The sequence below is a fragment of the Stigmatopora argus genome, chromosome 2, assembly GCF_051989625.1.
Source record: "Stigmatopora argus isolate UIUO_Sarg chromosome 2, RoL_Sarg_1.0, whole genome shotgun sequence".
Taxonomy (NCBI): Eukaryota; Metazoa; Chordata; class Actinopteri; order Syngnathiformes; family Syngnathidae; genus Stigmatopora; species Stigmatopora argus.
Window position 1 is genome coordinate 3,816,012 of NC_135388.1, and position 24,861 is coordinate 3,840,872.

At 40.6% G+C, this 24,861-nt stretch overlaps 1 protein-coding gene across 1 annotated transcript; it reads left to right on the forward strand.

Moving 5' to 3' along the window:
- Positions 1-24,655, forward strand: cskl (c-src tyrosine kinase-like). The gene is made up of 13 exons (XM_077590233.1): positions 1-264; positions 12,724-12,807; positions 12,975-13,088; positions 13,164-13,276; positions 16,589-16,808; positions 20,294-20,387; positions 21,727-21,792; positions 21,881-21,980; positions 22,074-22,164; positions 22,257-22,330; positions 22,401-22,596; positions 22,695-22,781; positions 23,632-24,655. Exons 2-13 carry the CDS (start codon positions 12,793-12,795, stop codon positions 23,812-23,814), a joined length of 1,353 nt encoding a protein of 450 aa, XP_077446359.1. The 5' UTR covers positions 1-264; positions 12,724-12,792; the 3' UTR covers positions 23,815-24,655.
- Positions 24,656-24,861: the final 206 nt, after the last annotated feature.

Here is a 24,861-nt window from a genome sequence, read left to right on the forward strand (position 1 = left end):
GCGCGGAGACCATTTCCTCTCAGCAAGCAGAAGGCCCCTCTCTCTTGTTGCCTTACCACACACATACACACATACACACACAAAAATAAACACAACACACATGATCGACAGGGCGCACAGTAGCGTCAAGTCCACGCAGCGTCTTGGAAATTGTCTGAAATTCAAATCGCAGCAGCCAAACCTGGATGCACCCCACCGGAATCACCCCCATGGACCACCGTCGCTAGTTGGTCGCAGCCCGCTTGGTTGACGCTTTTTCTCGGGGTGAGTTAGCCTCTCTGTGTCGCTCTCTGTTTTTGTCTCGTTATGCTTCGTTTCGCTCGTCATGGCTGTGGCGACTAACGGGACGAAAAGACGGCACGAACTGCCGTTTAGTTTATGTTAACATCGTAATGTTGTGGGTTTTTGTTTTGTTTTTTGTTTTGTTTTTTTAATTGCCGCATATTGCTAACGCGTAACCAACGACTGCACGTTACCGTTAGCTTCTAGCCCAACACACAATGTGATTGCAGTAGCGGATGTACACTAACACATAAGTACTCTACATTGTGTTTATTTCCTAAAAATAATCCATTGACATTCTTTGGCGTTTGCTAACTACGCCTACTTCTAGTTTAGAATAGGAGAACACCCACCTAAACTGTACCCTTCGTTCCATTTATTGTTGACGGAGGCTTTTGTGCTACGTTTGACAGGATATTTGTTGCTTTTGTCCATGTAGAATCCATAAAATGATAATTGATCTGTAAAAGATGGCGCCTGTTAAGTTCTATGGAGTAAAATAGTTCATAAATGCATCTTAATTTTAATTATATTACTCAGTTTGTTTTTTTGTTTATGTTTTTGAGATGTCTTAATTAGCTCCATTGCCGAAATTGTTCTCCAGGAAGCGTTTGCATATTTGTAAATGTGTACAAACGATCCGATTGTTAGATCTTGTGACATAGCTACAGGCATGAATTGCATTCAATGCCGTTGTACTTTTGTAAATGGTCTCTTTTAGTCTTGTTTGCTACTGCATCCTGTCTCAGATGATTCTTACATACCTTTGCAAGCTAGGGCAAGACCACCAAGGGTTTCTGCAGCCTTTAACCATGAGAGAGGAGGGGCAGGTTTTGGTTTTTTTTAAATCTGTGGAATGAAATTAACAATAATTTATCAAAAACAGATATATGGGAAGTTAAAAAAATACAGATGACACCCCCAAAACTAATACAGTTGTAGATTTTTTTGTTATCAAACAGCTCAAATGGAAATTTCAAATCTAATGTACTTTAATAATAAGTGCAGGTAAATAATTTTTATTGATATTCTGCTAGCAAGCAAAACAGGAAGTAGTGAATGATCTGAAGAATAGTACAATCAGTTGTGAGCTGTTAGATCAATGTCATGAATGATGACGCTAACAAAAATGGTTGAGGCTGCAGGGCATGTTTTTTTCTTTTTTTTTTGCTACCTCTTTGGAGTGTTGCACCTTACTGGTTCTATTGTTGCTCATCATAATTTTGCAAACAGAAACTGCTTATTTGCTTGTCCACTTCTTAGGACTGACCCTAAACTCATGCGTCATATTTCCAATTTGGATTTTGAACTTAACAGCAGAACGCAACATGATGGAATTAAGCAAAGTGGGTCCAAACATAGTCTGTTTGTCTACTAAAAGCTTTACGGAAGGACACGGAATAAATGAGTAGCACAAAAACCTCACAGTTTTGAGATCAAGGGTTCAAACACGAACACCAGCCTTCCTGTGTGGGATTTACGGGCAGTGCTGTTCACAATTTAGGTCTCCTCAGTCTTTTGCTCGGTCAGGAAAACGAGACTAGAATTCATTTTTAATAATGGCAGGCAGTTTTGGAACAATCTGTAAATAACAAACTGCCACGGGAACTCTCCTTTTTCATTACCAAAAATCAATACAAGCCGTCTCTTGGTGTGGTAGAATTGGATATCAAAGTTGATGTACAACCCGTGTGGACAAATGTGTTGCGTGTTGAATTATGGGGTATAATGATATACATCAGCGGTCCCCAACCTTTTTCTCAACGTGGACTGGTAAAGGTCTTCGTATTATTTTACAGGTCCACAATGGCAGAAAAACAGGTCCCAAACATAATCGCAATTATTTATAATTATTATAACAACTTTACTCATTTTAAGTAGGAGTGCGAGATTGAAAACGTTAATATTTATTTCTCTGACGGCACCAGGTGGCTTGCTGACCAATGATTTGGGACCACTGATTAGATTAGATAACTATATTCATCCCGTATTCAGGAAATTTCATTGTCACAGTAGCAAGAGGGTGAGAATACAGACACAGCAAAGCACATTTTAGACATAAATAAATACATATGATATACAGCATAGTATTAGTTCTTTGCAGCATCCAACCTATACTCAAGCAGCAGAATGATTCTTCACCATTACTGTACTGTTGTACTCGTAGCTCTATGGACATAGCTAAAAGATATTAGCTTAACCGATTGATGGTAAGTCTATTTAAAAATTCTACCAAAAATTAGATTGGATTGGATAACTTTATTCATCCCGTATTCGGGAAATTTCATTGTGACAGTAGCAGAGGGTGATTAGACAGAACAACAAAGCAAAAGCACAAAGTACAAAGGAAATCAAAGTGAATGGGATTGTTAAGAATCACCAAATCAAATCATTAAGACAGAAAAGCAGCAAAAACACAAAATGAGCAGGAGTGGACGTAGCTACTGTATTCTGGATTCTGTATTTTGAGGGGTCAGATTCATCTGCAGACGAGACTTTGGAGTCCAGAAGAAGTTTGCTGGAACCTTTAGAGGACGTTTTACAGTTGGTTTTTCTTTGGTCCAGAATTTCAATGTTTTGTACAAGGTCGCATCAAGCTCCTTTTTGCAATGTGATTGATGTGCAGCAAGTGAGGAATTGAACATGAACATATTTGGAGAGGATTGCCAGGCCATCTTTATTCATGTTTGCTTGACGGTTTTGGATTCTAGGCTTTTGTATCCTGCTCTGCTGCACCGCACAAATCTCATTGGCATGCGGAGTGGAGCTTTCTTGCAAACAAGGTGCATCCACTTACCGTCCATTGTGTTTCCATTGTGTGAGCTGGCAAAATGGGATTGGCTTTTTCTGAATTTTTTCATGTGCAGATAACATACCTGTCAACCTCTGCCGATAACTGCCCTTATAAATGATTATGATTCCCCTTACAAACCCCAAAAAAACCTTACAAACACCGTACGACGAGTCGTACGGTGTTTGTAAGGTTTTTTGGGGGTTTGTAAGGGGAATCATAATCATTTATAAGGGCAGTTATCGGCAGAGGTTGACAGGTATGAGATAATAGCATACAAAAAAATGTAATTGTCGTCTTATTAGCGGTAATGATCGTTCAAATTTAGCAGTCTTTGCTAAATCTCTGTCTGAGACATGAATGTGATGAAAGAATATTTTGTTTCATGTTAGCGATGACAGTTTTACAAGAGTTTTCTATAAATCTCGTCTAATTGCTCAGTTTAGGCAGGCAGCTCTAACAGTTCAATACTTCCTCAATTTACAGATGATGCTCCTTGGAAACTTCAAAGCAACACATTTTTGCCTGGAGGATGGATGGACCATAATGCTACATACAATTCATCTGTGTGCGTTGCATTTTTTCAGTGGTTTTTTACCGTTAGTGCAAATGGCGTTTATACTACTTCTCGTTGGCAAGTGGTTGCGCTTTATCCTATTGTGAGGACATTTGTGGGCATCATTTTGGGAATATTTTGAAGGGAATAGAAAAGCAAACAACCCTCGATAGGTTGCATCTGAAAGTCAGGGTGGAGGCCGGGCCAATAGAGCCAAGGTAAGAAGAAAGGTATCAAAATTTAAAACAAAATTAGAATTACGTTTAGTGCAAGGTTAGATTAAACTTATTTTTGAGTGTCTGCATCGTAATCCAAGTTCATTTAAATTTGTTTGTTATGTTACGAGTGTGTTGCCGTGCAAAAAGTCTCCCTTCCGCGATATCCGTCTAATTTTAGTACTATTACTATTAAAACACTAGTTATTTGTTACTTTGTTAATAGATGGCGAATTAGAACAAATAAAAATGTTTTTCCCATCCAATATCCTGTTTTTCGTGTTTTTTCAGAGGGTTGGAACAAATTAATTTGGTTTTAGTTCAATTCTATGGGAAACGTTCATTTGAGTTACGAGTAAATTGACATACGAGTTCAGTCCTGGAAAAAATTAAGATCTTATCTCGAGGTACCATTGTATTTTCTAGACGGGTGTGGGTCTCTCCAGGTCTTGTCCAAGGAACTGGAGCGATGAAGGTATACTCCAATAAAGCTGTAGTAACCTTGCAAGGACATTCAATGGAAACCTCATTCATTGGAACTCAGGTGGTGACAAAATTTGGACTTTGTTTAATCCAGTTTCTACGATTAGCCTGAGCTCTAGCACACTAAAGAAAGGGGCTATAGAAAAGTGTCCAAAATGAGACTTTGCTTTTAATCCTCTGACATTAACAACCTCCATAAAACTATTATAAACCAGTGGGTGTTTTAGGCAGTTCTCTCCTAGATAATTAGGTTACATTTCCTAAACGTAGCCCGTGAAAAGAAACTACTGGCCTCATTAGCTTCACCTCTAGGGGGTTCTACCATTGTAGAACTTTTTCCTCTTTCATCTCTCGCACATTTTTAGGATCCAAACACTTTTTATGATGATGTTGAGGTCACCGGTAACTGTTTTTCTTTGTTGGTAGCAATAATTAGTCATCCGCATCTTAAGCGACATCCCGTGTTTGATGTATTCGATGGTGGTGTAGATTGGCCTGCTGGATGCTAACGCTTGTGCCCACACTGTATTGCGCTTCCTGTTTTCGAAGTTTGCAAGAGCAAGTATGCAAGTGCTTTGTGGACCTCAGAGTGGTGACGGCCTCACGCTGAGCTCCGAAGCTCATCTGTGCACAAAGATGAATAATTTAAATTGCTGGCATAGAGCGATGCACGTTCCATTATTCATGGCTGCCATTGGACCCAATGCGTGACTGCTAATAGCATGTCTGGTCAGCAGATGCCAACATGCCAGCCAGTCTTCACCACTGGCTGTAGGAAAAACCCAACATGCAGTTTTACCCTCAAAGGGTTTGGTCATCCTTGAAAGACGGTGTTATATTTAATTTCCCGATAACTTCACAGGGCCAAATATTTATAAATTGAAGGCCAAAAATTCATATTGCGGTAATTCAATTGGTTCTTTTGCCCCCTACAATTTTACCAAATCGAAAGGAAACCACACATTTGGTCATGGATTTATTAATCTCATGTACTATACGGGGAGGGAGTATAAAAACAAAACCGTGTCAGGTAATTGATACTTTCGTAATATATATCCCCTTTAAGTGCTAGCTGTTAGATTAGATTAAAACGTTATTCCATCCCATATTCGGGAAAATCTTGGTTGCAGTAAATATACAGACACAGAAGACATTGTAGACCTAGGTAAAAAAAAATGGAGTGTATGTATGTATATATGACTATGTAAGTGATGTTACCGTTGCTTTAAATCACGTGTCAAAGTGGCGGTCCGAAGGCCAAATCTGGCCCGCCGCATCATTTTGTGTGGCCCGGGAAAGAAAGTCATGAGTGCCGACTTTTTGTTTTAGGATCAAATTAAAATGGAGTATAGATGTATATTAAATTTCCTGATTTTCCCCCTTTTAAATCAATAATTGTAATTTTTTAATCCATTGTGTTTTTAGTTCAAAAGTAATTTTATAAAATCTAAAAATATATTTTAAAAAAGCTAGAAAAATAGATCTATAAAAAAAACTGAATATTCAGTTCTTTTAATCTATTTATTTAAAAAAATCTAAATATTATATCTAAAATGGTCCGGCCCACATGAGATCTGGTCACCATAAATGTGGCCCGCCAACCAAACTGGGTTTGACACCCCTGCTTTAAATCATATCCTCCTGTAGCTGTTATTACACTGATTTTTTTATGCTTTGGATCCACGTGGTTTTTAGCAAAGATGGGAAGCGAAAAAAAAGTACTGAGATTTTGGGAATCGAAACTGCCGAGAGCTTCATCTGTGAAAAGTCTCTTTAACAACTCACTTTAATAGTGAATGTGCATTGACATTGACTCATTAGAAGTCTGACTTTGTCCTTGAGAGCCGCCATATAATCTGTGGAATCTGTTTTATGAGCCAAGTATGATTTGCCCATCCTTGACTGATGAAACAGGTCTTTTATTCTTGTTCCCCATTTTTTTGCCAAAGCGCCCCTCCTCCTCCGAGTCACGGCGTTGGGCTTTTTCAATGGTGTCATTGCTCCTGAATGCATTTCTTTATGAAGAGATTTGGGGCTGACATATTGTGCCCGCACCCCACCGTGTCTGGTGCTAATGACGTCCTTTGTGTCTCTGTTATGTGCATGCGCTTCGCCCCACTCCTCTTCCCGGCGGCCTAAATGGAAGTCTTGTCATGTGTTTTGCGCTCGATAAGATGAGGTGGCGGCGGCGGCGGCAGGCAACAGCCAGCCATCCTCGCACATTCCCCGTCACCTCCAAGATATTGCCAAATGCCTTTTTGATAGACTGGGCTCCATGTTTGTTTACGTATAAGACGAGCGTTATTATGGCAAAAGGGTGGACCAGGAATTACAGTTGCTGTTAGTCCATTTTTTCCTCACATGGAACCCTGAAATACGTCGCCTGGACACGTTTCCAACTTCAAAATACTCATCTTAAATCATCAAAATGGTAGAAAATGCTATTAAGCCCATTGCAGTTTTTGTTGAAGTGCTACCTCCACTGGTGAAAATTGGAATTTTTGGATGGATTATGATATGACACAATTCCGAAAAGAAGGCTTATGATAACTATTACCTCACAATATAGCAATTACCGTATTTTTCTGTTTAATATTCCCGGTATATTAAACGGCAGGGGTATATTAAATGGCGCACAAACGGGAAGGTACGATCCACTACGCACTCTTTATTTCGTGACGGGGGCATCAACGTTTTGCACACAAACTACTTACTGCTGAATAAAGTCTGACTTGGAATTTTAATGACACTTAAGTATCTATAATTATGCCCCCATGAACACCATACAAATCTTGCCAAAAAGCAGAGTTGCTGTTTAATATAGCCGGGTATATTAAACGGCAGGGGTATATTAAATGGCGCACAAACGGGAGGCTCAAAAAAGCAAAAATCATTTAATATACCCGGGTATATTAAACGGCAAAATACAGTACATGATTTTCAAAATGTGATAGTTTAGATAACTCTAAATGGAAAAATTAACTACATTTAGTTCATGCACTTTAGCTTTCGCAATCTGTCCAAAAAATATTGTACATCCTAAAAACTATGAGAATATTTCATTGCATTTGTCCTATTAAAACCATGAATAGGGAGATGAAAATTGTCAATCAGGGGGCGTCTTATACGAGAGAAATTGTAAAATCAACGACTTTAAGGGTGCGGCTTATACGCGAACGCGACTTATATGCGAGAAAATACGGTAGTTCAAAGTACTTAAGCAGGTACAAAGTCTTTCAACAATAGGTTAGCATCGGGGGAATCCTCCTGGAAAGAAAAGGAATCCATCATACAAAGGCAGGCTATCTGAGTAGACAGACTCTTTAATTTAATTCAACGTCTCTATAATGTATGTGCTGATAAAAGCCAGCGCGGGCGGTGCCTCCGCCCACGCGGATTGAGCGGATATAAATAGCCGGAGCTGGAGTGTGCATTTATGTGTGTGCAATCCCCACACGGAGAAGTGCAGCGCTCCAGCTTAAACAAAACACAGTCGGTCAGCCGGCATCTCCCAACGTCACCCTTCCTCCCCCTCTGCGGACGGCCGTCACAGTCCCTTTCGCCTCTCGGCGCCCCCCTCTTCCTTTCTTTCTTCCACTTCCCACTCGCCAAGCTTTTGTTGTCCGACGCCGGCTACGAGTCAGAGCGGCCCCCCGACCCGTGACGTCACGCCGTCTGTCTGTCTTTTAAGCCCACCTGTTGGCTTGGCTATTTCTTTGTTGTATTTAATTCACTCGGGCAGAGGAGAAAATGTCATGAAAAGGACGTGAGTTTCCTCTTTGTGCTTTCTCATGATTACTTTTTTTTTTTAATCGCAGTTTTGACTTCCCCTACAACGTGGACAGAGAACTTTTACATTACAAAGGTTTTAGGAACCAGGAATTTATGAGAGCGTAGAAATTGTCTTCATAAATCTAACCTGAAATATACAGAACACAAAAAAATAGATCCCTAAAATACAGCAATGATTTTGCCCTTTTGTCAGTTTGACCAATCAGAATCAATCTTAAATGTGCATTGCTATCCAAAAGTCACATTTTTTGTCTCTTGGTTAGAACAATTATATGGCTGTTCAATTATATGGCTGTTACTTAGGCATGACTACGCATTCATTACGCATTCTTTTAGCAAGTTTACACTTAAATTGAAATGTTTGTGGTACATAATTACCATAATTTCCAGGCTATTAGGCATGTGACTATAAGGCCCACCCACCCAAAAAAGTGTTTGTTCATCTATAAACCAAATTGTTCCTCATTGTATTATGGGTTGTCTACCGTAAAATCCATAAATAAACTCTCGAGTATAAATCAGACAGTTTAAAAGGAAAAAAGTACCGTTTTATAGTAGGAGTATTACATGTAATGTTAATTTCATCAGAAAACCCTGCCTTGTTTTGACAGAGTAAAAATATTTATTTTGTTAAAAATTAATAGGGATAAAGATATGGGGTGAATAATTTACGGCGTCAGCTTAGTCTGCGTTAGTAATACATTTGATGAGTAAATAAAAATAACCGAAATCTTACACAAATGAACCAACCGAACATAGAAAACGCAAAGTTTAATACAGTCATACCTCTACTTACCTCTAGGTACGAAATTTTCAGGTTATAATTTTTTTATATATACAAATGAGTGACTCAAGATCCGAAAAAGATCCAAGTTACGAAATCCCCCAAAAAGTAAATGCATAACGGCCGCGGAGGGAACTATTTCAGCAATGCAGGGCACATTTTCATATGCTTTATTTATTTTAAGACATTAGTAAATCATTTCATTATAATGTTCTCTCATTTTTGTGTGCTTCCTCACATCTTTCATACAAAATTGGGACACTTTGACCAATTTTAAAGGGTTTAGTTGGTAGTTGTGTGAGAACCGTAGAATGAATTAGAGAATTTACATATAAAGTACACCTCTACTTACGAAATTTTCAAGTTACGAAAAAAGTTCTGGAAACAATTAATTTTGTAAGTAAGACGTACGATTGTACAGCTATGTGAACCCTGAGTACTGTATTTCACTTTTGTGGCAGTCAAAATTCAAGGCCAATGAGACGAAGATGTTAATGCAGCATCCACAGGGCTTGTTTGTGGGGAATGTTGTTGACTGGTTACATATATAATAGTGTCCTTTTGCTGAATTAAGTGAAGGCTATTGTTTAATGGAGGCTTAATAAATTAGATTTCCCTCAGGACAATGTGACTTTTTTTCCTCATAAATATCTGGGTCAAACTGCAAGTAAATAGGAATGGCGTTTATAATAGTAATCTATTTACCCGTTCCCCGTCATGTTGTTATTCTGTGCTCGCTGAAGTTCGGCGTGGTGAAAAAGACGGGAAGAAGCGCTGTATAAATAAAATGTGCTTTGCGTCGCCGCAGATGCCTGAGGTTTCGTCACTCCTCTTTTAGAAGCAGACAATAACTTTCTGGGTAAGGTCTAACTAAGTAAGCCTTCTCTGGGGATTCCTCTTTCACAGCTTTCATGTACTCCAGTGTTAAAAAAGACGATAAAGTCGCACTTTGCTGGAAAAGTCCAACTTTTAAAAAGGGGATTTGTGATTATTTGGAGTCAGTAACTATGCCAGTATGTTTGGGTAAAATTACAGGACTGGTTTAATTTCATGACAGTATAGCAGCTGTTGTTAATGCTATATCAATAAAGTTGTGCAGTTTTTTTTATTTAATCAGTTATTTGTCACCAAACAATTCATTATTCTGCCCTGCGTGATTGTTCCTGCAAAAACAACAAGCGGAAATGTGTTGCCAAGTTTTATTTTCATAATTTTTATTTTTTCATCCCTAATGGTTTTCTTCATCTTTTGAAATACCGTAATTTCTCGCATACACGCCAGATTTGTCGCTTAAAAAAATGACTGAAGAGGGTACGGCTTATATGCGCACAAATTAGACTTGATATGCAGGAAATGCCATTACGCAAGACAATACGAGAGAAATTGTAAAATTAAGTGATTTTAAGGCAATTTTAAGGGTATGGCTTATACGCGGAGGCGGCTAATATGCGAGAAAATATGGTAATGTCCATCCTTGGCTGAAAGTGGAAAAACTGGAAGACAGGGTGTAGTTGCGTAAATTTCAATGCCAGGCATCCTGTATAAATAGTGTTGCTACAGCTACACTGCTATCACCTCCTCCATCCTCAGCTTCCATGGAGTAGAGTAAATTTGAGGACAAGCCGTGATTTACTGCACTTATTCTCCCCCCGGCGGATGTACGACATGGCCTCGGACAATGGGGTGCCACTCTTCGGGAAGTGCTCCTTCATTAAAGTAGAGACGTTTTATCATGCGTTGCCATGACAACGTGACAGCGAGCACTGACAGATTTAGATGCAAAGGGGAAGCGATTCTCATTCATATCTGTCGTACGTGGTCGTCCCAGCAAGGTCCCCAACTTAAGGGGAGACTGACTCTGTTGCAAAAATATTTAATTTAATTATCATACCATAAACCCACATAGAAGTGGTTCCATGGCTGACATGTACTGTTCGGACTTGTATCGTTTAGAGAAAAATGTAAGGTTCATTGAAGGGCTCTCTTTAAAGATCTTGCGATGTATTTACACAATATTTCATCCTCTTGTGGTGGTTCACATTAAAGCTTGCCATCAAATATTACTTTATTTTTTGTTGTCGTACAGCAGAAACCTTTGAACTTCCACAGAACCCATCGAGCTAAATTCTCCTAACCTTGCTGCTCTACAAAATGCTTAACACCCACACTGGCGTGTCAGACGGCGTTCTGAGAAAGGCCCCGTGATGACTCACTCTTTCGTAATGAAAGAACATCTTAATTGTCTCGCTGAGAACTCCACATGGCCCCGCATAGACGACTCGAATGTCCCTGTCGGGAAGAAATTTTAGCAAATGGGGCTATTTTCTTAAATCGGTTCAACACGGCTCGGTTTTAAGTTTCCCATGATTACCATTTTGAAGTGGGAACTTTCTATATGATTTTCATATGTGGAGGGCCATTTTCACAAGAAATCGATGGTGTGTTTCTACGGTCTCGAGTAGCTAGGAGCACTTGATTCCTAAGTTGAGATGTGACGTTCAAGCAGATTCACGGGCTCTTAAAGGCATGCTGCGAAGCAAATAGGGTTAAGAATAGCCCTCTTCAGCCATACAATGCGGCTGTGAGTGGCCCCGAGTCGAGAGAGCTGGCCTAGGCTAATACGCAGCTGTTATCTGAAATGGACCAGGCTAGTTCCTGTGTCAACACAGGATGTGGCGACCTGAGCGCAGTCATCGACATCTCTCCGGGGATCGCGTCACTCACGCTGGTCAAAAATGGTTCTTTATGTTGCCTGGCTTTTGGAGTACGGACATTTTTTTTTTTGGGCCCCGCCCCGTTTCATGCAGCGCGATGGAAAATATGACACTGACTTCCTCCTCCTCGCTCAGCTTGCAACTTCCTGTTCGCCTGAGTGGTGCAAGTGAAATGCTTGAAAACAGGGGTCATCAATCTTTTAAAGACGACGTGATGTTTATCTACTGCTGATGAATGTGACGAGATAATGCTTTAATGCAGACTGAAATTGCAAATTTGATAAAATTGTGATCAGCGGTATGAGCGCCATGTCTTTTGGTGTAAATATCCCAGAATAAAATGTGCCTGCAGTTTGTAGTCCAGTTTGCCTTATAAATGAATAATAAATATAGTAATAACTTGACATACAAGTGCCCCGACATACGAGCAATTTGAGATACGAGTAAAATTTTGAGCAAATATTTATCTTGTGATACGAGACAAATTTTCTGTCTTTCTGGTCGCAACTCCCTCGTAAATGTCTCTACGAGCACTGGGCGGAGCGTTGCATTTTTCAGTGTTTTTTTCCCGTTAGTCAGTGCGAATGGCGGAGCGATCGCTAATACGAGAGGAGTATATACTACTTCTCGTTGGCAAGTGGTCGTGCGTTATCCTATTGTGAGGACATTTGTGTGCATCATTTTGAGAACATTTTGAAGGGAAGACAAAAGATCAAAATTTAAAACAAAATTAGAATTAAGTTTAGTGCAAGGCTAGAATAAACTTATTTTTGAGTGTGTCTGCATCGTAATCCAAGTTCATTTTAAATTATGTTATGTTACGAGCGTGTTGCCATGCAAAAAGTTCTGGTCTACATTACCCACGATATTCGAGGGATTACTGTATACTTTTGGCCCTTGCTTTTTTTGTTGGAAGCAACCCAATTTTGGGTTTGTTGATGAATTAGTCCTCGGGAATTTTTCAAAATATAGAGCATTTTGGCATACACAATCTAATGTGGCCCGTGTATAGCATTAGAAATTGATGATCATAGATGTATCTGTTGATAACTAGACTGGATTTTTGGCCGCATATCTAACAATTGTTGTTTTTTGTTTTGTCACAGCTCTGATGGTACCAGCTGAACTGTGAGCGCTACCTGCCTAAGGACACCTGTTGCCCATTTCCTCTCATCATGTCGGGGATCCACGTAAGCGTCACATTACACCTGTCCTGAAACGATCACAGTTCATCATAGAGTGAATTGTGGAAAAGCTGAAGCACGGGTGTCAAACTGGGAATTATTTTGTTATAATCTGATTGTCATCTACATGAAGCCATTAAAAAGGTTTGTGAATTGATACTCATTTTGCGCAGGCGCCGTGGTCAACGGGCACGGAGTGCGTAGCCAAGTACAACTTCCAGACGGCCAATGAACAGGATCTGCCCTTCTGCAAAGGAGACGTGATGACCATCATCGGAGTCACCAGAGTAACCAGGCGCCCACTAACTGTGAATATAGCGTTTATTGACATCGAATTAAGACGTTTTTTTTTATTTTGCCAGGATCCTAACTGGTACAAAGCCAGGAACACTGGAGGAAGAGAGGGAACCATTCCGGCAAACTATGTCCAGAAGCGGGAAGGCGTCAAATCGGGAGGAAAACTCAGTCTCATGCCGTAAGTACCCAAAGAACAATGCAGTGCAGGGTTGACGTGTAGTGGTATATTATTCATTCATTAGTGCAATTGAAATGTAGCCGCTTGGAAGTAGAAAAGGGCACACAGACTATTGTGATGGCCGCAAATAGTCAGACACGTGTCTCGTTGGTAGGTCGATAAAACGATCCCAAAACTAAAAAAAAACATGCCGCTTAAGTGTGACGCCCTTCATGAGCGTCACTGACGGTTTTGTTGAACTTTTAGGTCATTAGGTCATCCAGCTCTGTGGCGGGCTGTTATATAATGAACATTGCAGTGAGCAGCTTCACTTCAGGCCATACCCAAAAGTCTGTACAGTGGTACCTCGAGATACGAGCTTAATTTGTTCTGGGATTAAGCTCGAATGTCGATTTACTCGTAACTCAAATGAACGTTTCTCATAAAAATGAACTAAAAAAGAAATTAATTTGTTTCAGCCCTCTGAAAAAAACACCAAAAACAGGATATTGGATTGGAAAAATATTTTTATTTGTTCTAATTCGCCATCTATTAACAAAGTAACAAATAACTAGTGGTTTAATAGTACTAAAATTAGACGGACTGCACAGAAGAGACTTTTTGCACAGCAACACGCTCGTAACATAACAAACAAATTTAAATGAACTTGGATTACAATGCAGACACACTCAAAAATACATTTAATCTAACCTTACACTAAATTTTATTCTAATTTTGTTTTAAATTTTGATACCTTTCTTCTCCCGGGTTGGCTCTATTGGCCCCGCCTCCACCCTGACTTTCAGATGCAACCTATCGAGGGTTGTTTGTCTCACGTCCGCTGTATGGTGGTATATCAAAATTAGTCTCTTATCTCAAGATAAATATTTGCCCGAAATTTTACTCGTACGTCAAATTGCTCGTGTGTCGGGCCACTCCTATGTCGAGGTACCACAGTATATAGGTAAAAAGAAATTTAAAAAAAAACACGTAGTCTCTGGACCCCTTGGGTTATTGGCCGGTTAAGGATCTGTTATTCGCCAAAAGCCGGCACACACAGATCTCATCAACTCAAACCACATTAAGCTGCTTTTCTACTAAGTCCCCCCGCTGTCTTCGGGCGGAGGCCAACAACAAGGAGGAATAGATCCGGACAGCCACAGGAAACGGGCTAAATCAATTAGCGCCATTGATTTGCCACCGGTTCCCTAGCCGAAACGAACGGACAGACTTTTCCGGTTAATGCTGCTTTTTTTTTTGCCTTGCCAGGTGACTTGAAATCGATGAAAAACGCTAATCCAAATGAGTCACCATCGTGCACTCAGAATCAATGCTGGAAGAGTAACATGTCCACATTTGTGCCTGAAATGCATCTACCGTATTTTGACGACTATAAGGCGCACATAAGTCTTAAATTTTCTCCAAAATAGACAGGACGCCTTATAATCCAGTGCGCTTTATATATGGACCAATACTAAAATTGTTATCACGATAAAATAAAATAGTAGTCAGTCGATAGGGTACACCATCCTCTACAACGCTCACAACTACGGCAAGCAGCCCTTGGGGGGCCCTTAGGGGGCTGCTTGCCGTAGTTGTGAGCGCTGTAGAGGATGGTGTACCCTATCGACTGACTACTATTTTCCCCGTAGAAAAAGTACCGCGCAGTGACTGCTGGGATATATAGTTCTTTTGTCAATACACCCAATAGATTGTGGCCTGGCCATTGACATCAACACAGCTTTACGAAGCATGGAAGACAGCGTTGGAATAGTTACGCTAGCTACTAGCTAGCTACTATTTGCGAATGGATTGTGGCCGCCTGCACGAACGTATAAAACTCAGCGTTTTCGATGACTCATTTGGACAATTGTTCAATTCGGACACAGAAAATGAGGACTTTGATGGATTTGTGGGTGATGATGGCATGAGTACATTGTAAAATGGCTAAATAAAGTACAAACGAACTCAGTTTTGCTTTCGTTGTCTTTCTAAAAACGTGTTTTTAGCAAGTGGGTGTAGCGTGTATGTTTAAGCTGGTGTATGTTTTGCCATGCCTGGCTGCGCCTATAAAAACGGTGCGTCCTTTGTGTGTGTAAAATACAGAAATAGCACTCGTTACTGATACTGCGGCTTAAAATACGAGGCGCCATATAGTCGTGAAAATACGGTATTTAAAAAAATAAATACTAATGTATAATTTAAAGATAGAGAAAAGCCTGTTCTCCACTTTGGATTTGGACTATGTTTGACTCTTAGCTTTTGAGGGAGAGCTTTACAAATGCTCAGGCAGGTTTGCGCACATGGCGTCAATGCAAAATGAATTGCAAAATGGAAGAACCGCCGACCTACAATCCATAAGGGCACATAATCAATGTAATGGAGTCGCGTTCCATCTATAGGGCCTCCTGCTCGTTTTTCATCGCAACAATGTACTGCGCTAATGCCAAATTTAATATGAGACTGTGATGAAGTTACATATCTACTAATGGAAATGCGACACATTTTTGGGAGTATTTTCATTTGGGCAAAGCAGCATTTTTGTTGTTGTTTTTTTTAACTTTTTTTAGAAGTAGAAGCTGTTACTGCAGATGAATATTTATTTCAATTGTAGGTGACTTCCAAAAAAATCTTATTCTTACCATATGCATCGTAGGTAAAGGCTAAATATTTTCTAAAAAATAAAATGCAAAAATAGTAGGGAAAAACATGCCTTTGCCTTTTTGTGAAATCTAGCATATCATGTGATCGACCATGATTGAGGTCATGCTAACAAGTTTACATGTATGTTATGGGACAGATGTTCCATAATATTTAAAATGTTATTTAAAAAAAAAAAACACTGTTGCTGCAGAGTAAAGAAAATAAAACAAATTGTTAAAATATATTTATATACGATATTTAATTTTTTTTAAACAACTGTTGCTGCAGAGTAAAGAAAATAAAACAAATTGTTAAAATATATTTATATACGATATTTAAAATGTTATTTATTTATTTTTATTTTTAAACAACTGTTGCTGCAGAGTAAAGAAAACAAATGGTTAAAAATGGAAACTTAATTAATTTTTCCAGTTTTATTTGACATTAAATTTAGTGGGAGGGAGGGGTAAGATCTTAGTATAATAGAAAAATTTCCATTTTAATGGTTATTTTGTGTTTTCAACTAAATATTTTCTACTGCCGTGTTCTCTTTCTTTTTTAGTTGTGGTTTCAGGACAGTTAAATTTCCTCAAATTTTGCATTTTGATTATTATAATACTTCCAAGAGTGGGGTGTAAAATGTCCAATTGTCCCATTTTTCCGCCGCCTAATTGTGCCTTTTCCCCGCAGTTGGTTCCATGGCAAAATCACCCGCGAGCAAGCCGAACGACTCCTCTACCCTCCCGAGACGGGCCTGTTTTTGGTGCGCGAGAGCACCAACTACCCGGGCGACTACACGCTGTGCGTCAGCTGCGATGGCAAGGTGGAGCACTACCGCATCATTTACCACAACGGCAAGCTCAGCATTGACGAGGAGGAGTACTTTGACAACCTCATGCAGCTGGTGGAGGTAAGTGGGAGGGTTGGTCAAAGTCAAGGTGGAAAAATAGTTTTAGTTAAAGCGGAGAAACAGCGCTGGCAGAAAAAAAAAATACAAGTACATCAAGTTTATTTATGGGACAGGCGGAAGGGCTAAAAAGAAAAAAGCGCAGGAACCAAAATTTTCATTTCTATTTACCGTATTTTCTCGCATATAAGCCGTATTTGTAACAAAAAAATGATGATGCTTCTATGCGCACAAGATTTGCTATTCTCTTTTTCACCAGTACATGTCGGCAAAGTAACATTTACTATTTGTTGGTTATTTTCTGTTTTGCAGTAAGAAAACAACCATTGCTGGATGATTTAATTCCTTATGATATTGACCCTAATAATATGCTTTTGATTCATACAGTATCTCAGAAATACCACGCGCAATGTTTTTTTAAAAAGATTTTCCCTTCAAAGGAACACATTTGTACTCCTTATTAAAACCATGAATATGGAGGTGAAAATTGGGAATCAGGGGGGGGGGGCTTATACGCGAGAAATTGTAAAAGTCAACAATTTTAAGGCAATTTAGGGTGCGGCTTATACGTGGAAGCGGCTCATATGTGAGAAAATACAGTCATTTAAGCTTATTATCGAATGTTTTTCGCATGGAAAGAGGATTGGCGAACATTTTACCCGGAAGTGGCCTCTTAGAATTGTGAATCAGAGGGTGGCTTATACGTGATAAATTGTAAAATTAAACAATTTTAAGGGTGCGGCTTATACGCGGGTAAATACGGTAGTCAGGTCTTTGGAACTGGTGCCAAATTGATACCGGCTTTCACTACTCAACCTCAGTCATAATATGCATTTTTACTGACAATCCTTCCTAATTTCAAAGAGTTATTTTATTGGAAAGATCCAGTACTGTATCTTGATTGGTACAAATACTATTACTTAAGTAAACGTTTAAAAAAATATATTATAAAAGGAAACAAAAATAAAACTGCACTCCGATTAGTTGGCAGCATTGCGTAACTTTGCACACATAACAAAAGAAAAGAAAAGACAGGCTCATGCACACAGAGGCTTCCCAACGGGGTTTGCCTAAACAGCTCGCATCCTTCAAAAAGCCCGTCAGATCTTTTATCTGCAAGGCTGGCAGGCGGATAGGCTTTCATCCCGTCAGATAACGAGAAGCCCGAGAGCAGCATATCGCGCTTTAATTTGGATGGCAATAGAAATGTACGCCACTAACTCCAAGGTAGCCTTTTTTGGGTGAGCAGGAAAAGTATGAAGTGACTTAAGTCAGATACTGCACTGACAATGATCATTATTTAAGAGGGACATTTTCCACCATCCCCTCTCCGTCAAAATGGAGTGGACGTCGGATGATGAACGGGCTGAAGAAATCTATCAAAATAACATCGCTAAGCTCATCCAAAAGTTCACAAAGTGTCTGAGTTATTTAATTTTTTTACATTTAAAATTAACACTGGCGGCCCGGTGGATTGAGTGGTCAGCACGTCGGCCTCACAGCTGTGGGGACCAGGGTTTGAATCCAGGTCGGTCCACCTGTGTTGAGTTTGCATGTTCTGCCCGGGCCTGCGTGGGTTTTCTCCGGGTACTCCGGTTTCCTCCCACATTCCAAAAACATGCATGGTAGGCTGATTGGACACTCTAAAATTGCCCCTAGCTATGACTAATTGGTTATTTGTCTCATAGTGCCCTGCGATTGGCTGGCTACCAATTCAGAGTGTCCCCCGCCTCTGGCCCAAAGTCAGCTGGGATAGGCTCCAGCACCCCCACGACCTTAGTGAGGATAAAGCGGTTCAGGAAATGAATGAATAAAATGAAAGCACTTCCACCAGACTAAAATATGGCTTGACGGATAGCATACAAATGTCCCTCATTAGTCCGATCATATCAAAGCATTTAAAGCCTCAAAAGTGTTGAAATTTCCTTTCCTCTCCTTCATCATGATGTCCTTAATATTCCCCCAGGCCGGATTTCTCCCTCGTTCGTGTACGCATCGTCTACTTGGTTATGCCGCCTTCGCCACTCTCTCGACCATGTCTAGCCTCGCCCCCCCTAAACCCCCCCACCCCCCATCTCCCCTGCGTCTTCCCTCCTCGCCGGCGGAGGATTCCTCACATTCTTGGCGTGTGTATTTTCCGGCTCAGCCCCCCCCCTGCCCCCAAGACCCAAAAAATGCCGGCCTTCCGCAACGGGCACTCGCCGCAAAAGGCGAACAAAAGCAGGCACTCGCCGCGATCTCGTACGTGCGATTAACTGGCCACGCAGGGAGATGGCCGTCTTTTTAACATATATTTAATCTTTATTTTTCTGTTCGCATTACATAATGCATTGCTCACAATCCTCGCCCACGTGGGATTTTCCTTCGGTACAGCGACCCCTCCTGGAGGCCGTGGTCGCTCGCCACCGCGTCCCTACGACCATTGGTCATGCTGCAGTTTTGGAATTTATTATGGATTCCAATTTCAACTGATTCTTTTATATTTATTAATATTCACTTGCTCTCAGATAAATATTTGCAGAGCTGACAAAAAAAATAAACAAAAGGAGAATGAATTAAACATTGTATATTTAAACATGGAAATATTGCACTGACAATGAACCGTCACTCACCAGGGGAATAATATGATGTATTGAAAATAAATAAATTACATAGCTTTTATTTGCAAAGTCAAAGTATTGTCGGGTGTTTTAGTCAAGAGTTGGATATTTTCAGATAAGTATAGAAATATGCTATTTATTTTTGTTAGTAAAATTCATACCAGTATTTTGTTATGTTTTTTTTTTTAAGGAAAAAGGCTGAATTTTTTTTCCCGATATCAATGAGAAAACTAAAAAATATGTATACTTTTTCCAGTGCTAGATGTCCAATCCATTTTGACAGGGAGATGCGGATGTACATTTCTTAAACATGTCCATTTACAGATAGGCCACGTTTAAATGAATTTGACATTTATTGTTGTAAGTGGAGAGCAATGAATTGAATAAAAATGATCCAAGAAAATGTTCCTATTTTTCAAGGGCGGACAAAGGCAATCGCAGGACAAGCCATGAAATTGTCATCACGTATCATTTCAAATGGTTCAAAAGGAAACCGATGCCCCTTTGAACCGAATCATGAACTGTTTTCTTGTAAGAGCCAAAAAGTGGGACGGCAACAGTTTTTGGTGCTCAAAGAGCGCTTGTGATAAAAGTCAAAGCCGCCGAGGTTCATCTTTGTTGCCGTAATGATCCATCTTTCAAGTTCTCCTCGTCAGGGGAGGCCTTAGAAACATCACACGCACTCAAGAAGGGATTCCCCAATAGACAGCTTACGCACTTTTAAAAGTTCATTGTTTCCTTCTGGCTCGTGCCATGTTGAAAGGACAGACTAAAATTGTACACAAGTGAAAGTGTGCTTGCTGCTTTCTACAAGCCACAGAATTTTCACCTTGTGTTCCTTACAAAATCTACAAATACACTCACTTTGTTTGCCTTGATTCCCTGCAGCACTACACTAAAGATGCGGACGGCTTGTGCACGAGCCTGATCAAGCCTAAGTTGATGGAGGGCACCGTGGCGGCGCAGGATGAGTTCTCCCGGAGTAAGTCCCAGTCTCCTTCATTTAACACTTACTCTTGTGCCCATAACCTGGTTTGCAGTAAATTGTTTTGTATATTCAAGATATTTGAGGAAGCCGAGCTGTTGTAGCTCTGTTCAAACTTGTTGAACGGTTTTCTGTACTACAAACTTGTTGAACGGTTTTCTGTACTAGAAGGCGCAACTCAAAGACCATTTTTGTCCTATAAATGAAACTATTTTTAAGAGAGGCCATTCATTAAAAGGTGCACCTCATAGTGCGAAAATACGCTACTTTAACAGATTTAACAATACAGTGGTATCTCGAGATACAAGCTTATTACTCGTAGCTCAAATGAACGTTTCCCATAGAAATGAACTAAAAATTTATTAATTCGTTCCAACCTTCTGAAAAAACACCCAAAACCGGATATTGGATTCAATTCAATTCAATTTATTGGCAAGAAAAAGCGGAAAAACATTTTTATTTGTTCTAATTTGCCATCTATTAACTAACAAATATCAAGTGGTTTAATAGTACTAAAATTAAATAAAAATTAAAATAAATTAGACAGATTTCACGGAGGGGAGAGAGAGCCTTTTTTGCACGGCAACGCGCTCGTAACAAAACAAACAGATTTCATTAAACTTGGATTACGATGCAGACACACTCAAAAATAAATTTAATCTAACCTTACACTAAACCTAATTCTAATTTTGTTTTAAATTTTGATACCTTTCTTCTCCCGGGTTGGCTCTATTTGCCCCGCCTCCACCCTGACTTTCAGATGCAACCTATCGAGGGTTGTTTGCTTTTGTCTTCCCTTCAAAATATTCCAAAAATCATGCACACAAATGTCCTCATAATAGGATAACGCACGACCACTTGCCAACGATAAGTAGTATATACTCCTCTCGTATTAGCGATCGATCCGCCATTCTGCACTAACAGGAAAAAAACACTGAAAAAATGCAATGCTCCACCCAGTGCTCGTCGAGACTTTACAAAGAGGGAGTTGCGACGGGAAAAAGTGTCCATGATGTTCTTATGAGCAGCCTCTCGCGTCCGCTGTCTGCTCGTATCTCAAAATCTCAAATTGCTTGTATGTCGAGGTATAACTGTACAGCTAAAAGCACCAAGTGATGATGACGAATGATAAGACCGGGGAGTATAGTTAGAATGCAGTACAAGGAATTGATGAATTATTTAGAAAATTGAGTAAGTGGTGTTTTCTCCTGATAGAGGTTTCAGTCTGAAACATTAATCTCCATAATTTAAAAAAAACAAAAATCTATCCTGTTAGATTATTGACGCAATGACTCATTTCTTGCCATGTTTTGAGATTGTATTTCTCATGTTGTAGGCGGCTGGGCCCTGAACAGAAAGGAGCTTAAACTTCTGCAGACCATTGGCAAAGGAGAGTTTGGAGGTGAGAAACGTTATCAGACACATCAACGTTCCCGTTAAAGTTGGTGAAAAGATAAAGGTCTTCAAGCCGCTCCCTTCTGTCTTGTCAGATGTGATGATGGGAGATTACAGAGGGACCAAAGTGGCAGTCAAGTGCATCAAAAACGACGCCACGGCGCAGGCTTTCATCGCAGAGGCTTCCGTTATGACGTCAGTCGACCACCGCACGTCTTTTCAAATACATTTGCTGTAGTTCATTAGCAATCAAGCTTTTGTTTTTTGTTTTTTTGTCTGTTTGCGCAGGCAACTCAGACACAACAACCTGGTGCAGTTGTTGGGAGTCATTGTGGAGGAGAGGGGAAGCCTCTACATTGTCACGGAGTACATGGCCAAGGTCAAGACCAGGAAAAAACTAAAAACTATTCCGGTCTTGAGAGGACCACATTTATTCCATTTGGGCCTTTTTTTCTCTTTTCTGTGCAACAGGGCAGCCTGGTCGACTACCTGCGCTCCCGAGGACGCACCGTGCTCGGGGGGGACTGTTTACTAAAGTTTTCACTGTGAGTATTCTTCAGGGGTGAGTAAGACTTGAAAAAAAAACAATAATAACAACGCAACATGTCCCCGTAGTGACGTGTGCGAGGCCATGGAGTACCTGGAAGCCAACAACTTTGTCCACAGAGACCTGGCGGCTCGCAACGTCCTCGTGTCGGACGACAACATCGCCAAGGTGAGCGACTTTGGTCTGACCAAGGAGGCCTCGTCCATACAGGACACCGCCAAGTTGCCTGTCAAGTGGACCTCGCCTGAAGCTCTGAGAGAGAAGGTGAGGAGAACCTTCTGTCTGTTTTGTAGCGCTTAGCTTAGCTTAGTTTAGAATGGAGCTAATTCTCGCCGTGGCGATGCCGTTTCATCCCCACGCAGAGGTTTTCCACCAAGTCGGACGTCTGGAGTTACGGAATCCTACTATGGGAGATCTATTCCTTTGGCCGCGTGCCTTACCCTCGAATTGTGAGTACGCCGACGCCAAATCAAACGCAGTCGACACGTACTTATTGTGAAGTAGCAAAGGTAGTAAAACTATTATATTGCACATTTCCAGAGATTACGAGGTCTGCCACAATTCAATTTGATTGATAGAGCGGCAATCTGTTTGATAAATTAAATTGTAGGCATTTAACATAATTATTTACGTTGTTTTCAGCAATACAGTAATCCCTCGATTAGCGCGCCTTTACTTATTATGAATTCATTATTTTTTCTGCTATTATTTAACAATTGTTGTTTTATGTTCATAAAAATGTGAAAATCCACGCTGGAACTCGTAAGCAGAAGGCCACTCTTACTACTAGGACTGAGCACTAGAAAAAATAAGTTATTATAGGGGTGACCATGCTTTGCAATATTTCAATTATCACGACCATGTTTGGTCTATATTTACCGTGATATTCGAGGTATTACTGTAATAAATATACTGAAATATTCCAGACATTTGAATAAAAACGAAGGTTGTCTCACATTTTTCAGTCTTTGGCGAGTATTTAGAAGGAAACCCAAATATAATTGTGCATTACAGCATCAGTAGTGTGGCAATTTTTCAGTGTAACACATTTTTTCTTTTTCTCATGGTAATATCGGGCACAGTTGATTGGCCGTCCGTTTCCATTCATGGCAGCCAAATAATTGTAAGGTCGCAAGAGAGTTCTAAAACCACGGCAAAACCAGTTACATTTGCCTTTACTCTTTTTCTATTTACACAATTCGAGCTGTTGTACAGCAGATGGCAGCATTGCTTACTTTTTAAACCTTGACGTCGCGCTCTACACATTGCCAATTTTTCTTCGCCCACTTTTTCCAACAGCCGCTGAAAGAGGTGGTGCCCCGCGTGGAGAAAGGCTACAAGATGGACGCCCCCGACGGCTGCCCGCCGGTGGTGTACGACCTGATGAAGCAGTGCTGGACCATAGACTCGGCGGTGCGACCGTCCTTCCGCATGCTGAGGGAGAAGCTGCAGCATATCCGAGCCAAAGAGCTCTACCTGTGAAGCGGCGTGGGGGATTCCAAAACCAAGGGACCACTGCGAACTTCCACAAGGACGCATATTCGGCTTCTCTTAAAGGACCCACTTCCTGTTTGTGTCGTAAAGCTTTTGGCCCAGTTCGCCGCCCTTTTTCCTCCCTCCTCTTCCTCTCCACCTCTGTTGAACACGGCATTAAGTGGAGGGGAGGCTGGCCTTTTCCTCCACGTTTGTCAGGTGCTCGCTCACCCCCGCCTCGCCCTCGCATGTCCCGATATCGAGCCCCCCCCCCCTTCCCTTACCTCCCCCAGGCCGTGGTTTTAGGTGTGGGGCTTTCGCTCTGTGCCAAAGTGCCTCTTAGGGGTCCACAAACAAGCCACCGCTCGTTGTCTTTTTGTCTTTTTTTTATTTTTTATCTTAAAATGACGACTTTTTCTTTCAGGGAGGTTATCAAACCAGTTTTTTCTAGTGCCGTCTTTATTCCTCCCAATTTTAGTTGTTATATTTTCGGGGGTCCGGGAGCCATGATAGGCGGAAATAGGAGAAGGGGGGGGCAAGTCAAGGACATGGAGCAGCCCCCACCCTGAAAGTACGCCATCATACGTGGGCTTGTTTTTTTTTTTTTATATCAAATATATTTAAAGGATTACAAAAAAAAGACTGACTTGACTGACTGTTGCAGAGAATATACAGAAAAAAATGTATAAGTAAAGGCGGGAGGGGGATGGTAGGGGATGTCAGTGCATGCAGTGTATGTGTGAGATAGAGTGAGTGCGTATGTGTGAGAGGCCTTCGATACAACTGTCAGTGCTTTCAGTGTTTATTGTTTTATTATGCTATCATGAATAAATCATTCCATCTGAGTAGATTTGGGCTACGCGCCGTTATCATTCAAAGTAAAACAATGTATACCCCAAAAATCACAAATTCGGGTGCATTTAAGCCGTTTTTGAAATTCTGCGAATACCTTTTCGGTGCACTACGGCGCCTCGTGAGCGTCTGACCTCTTGTTTGATTCCCATGAGTCTTTGCGACAGCGACACGATTACATAATGTCGCAAACACCCCCCCAGC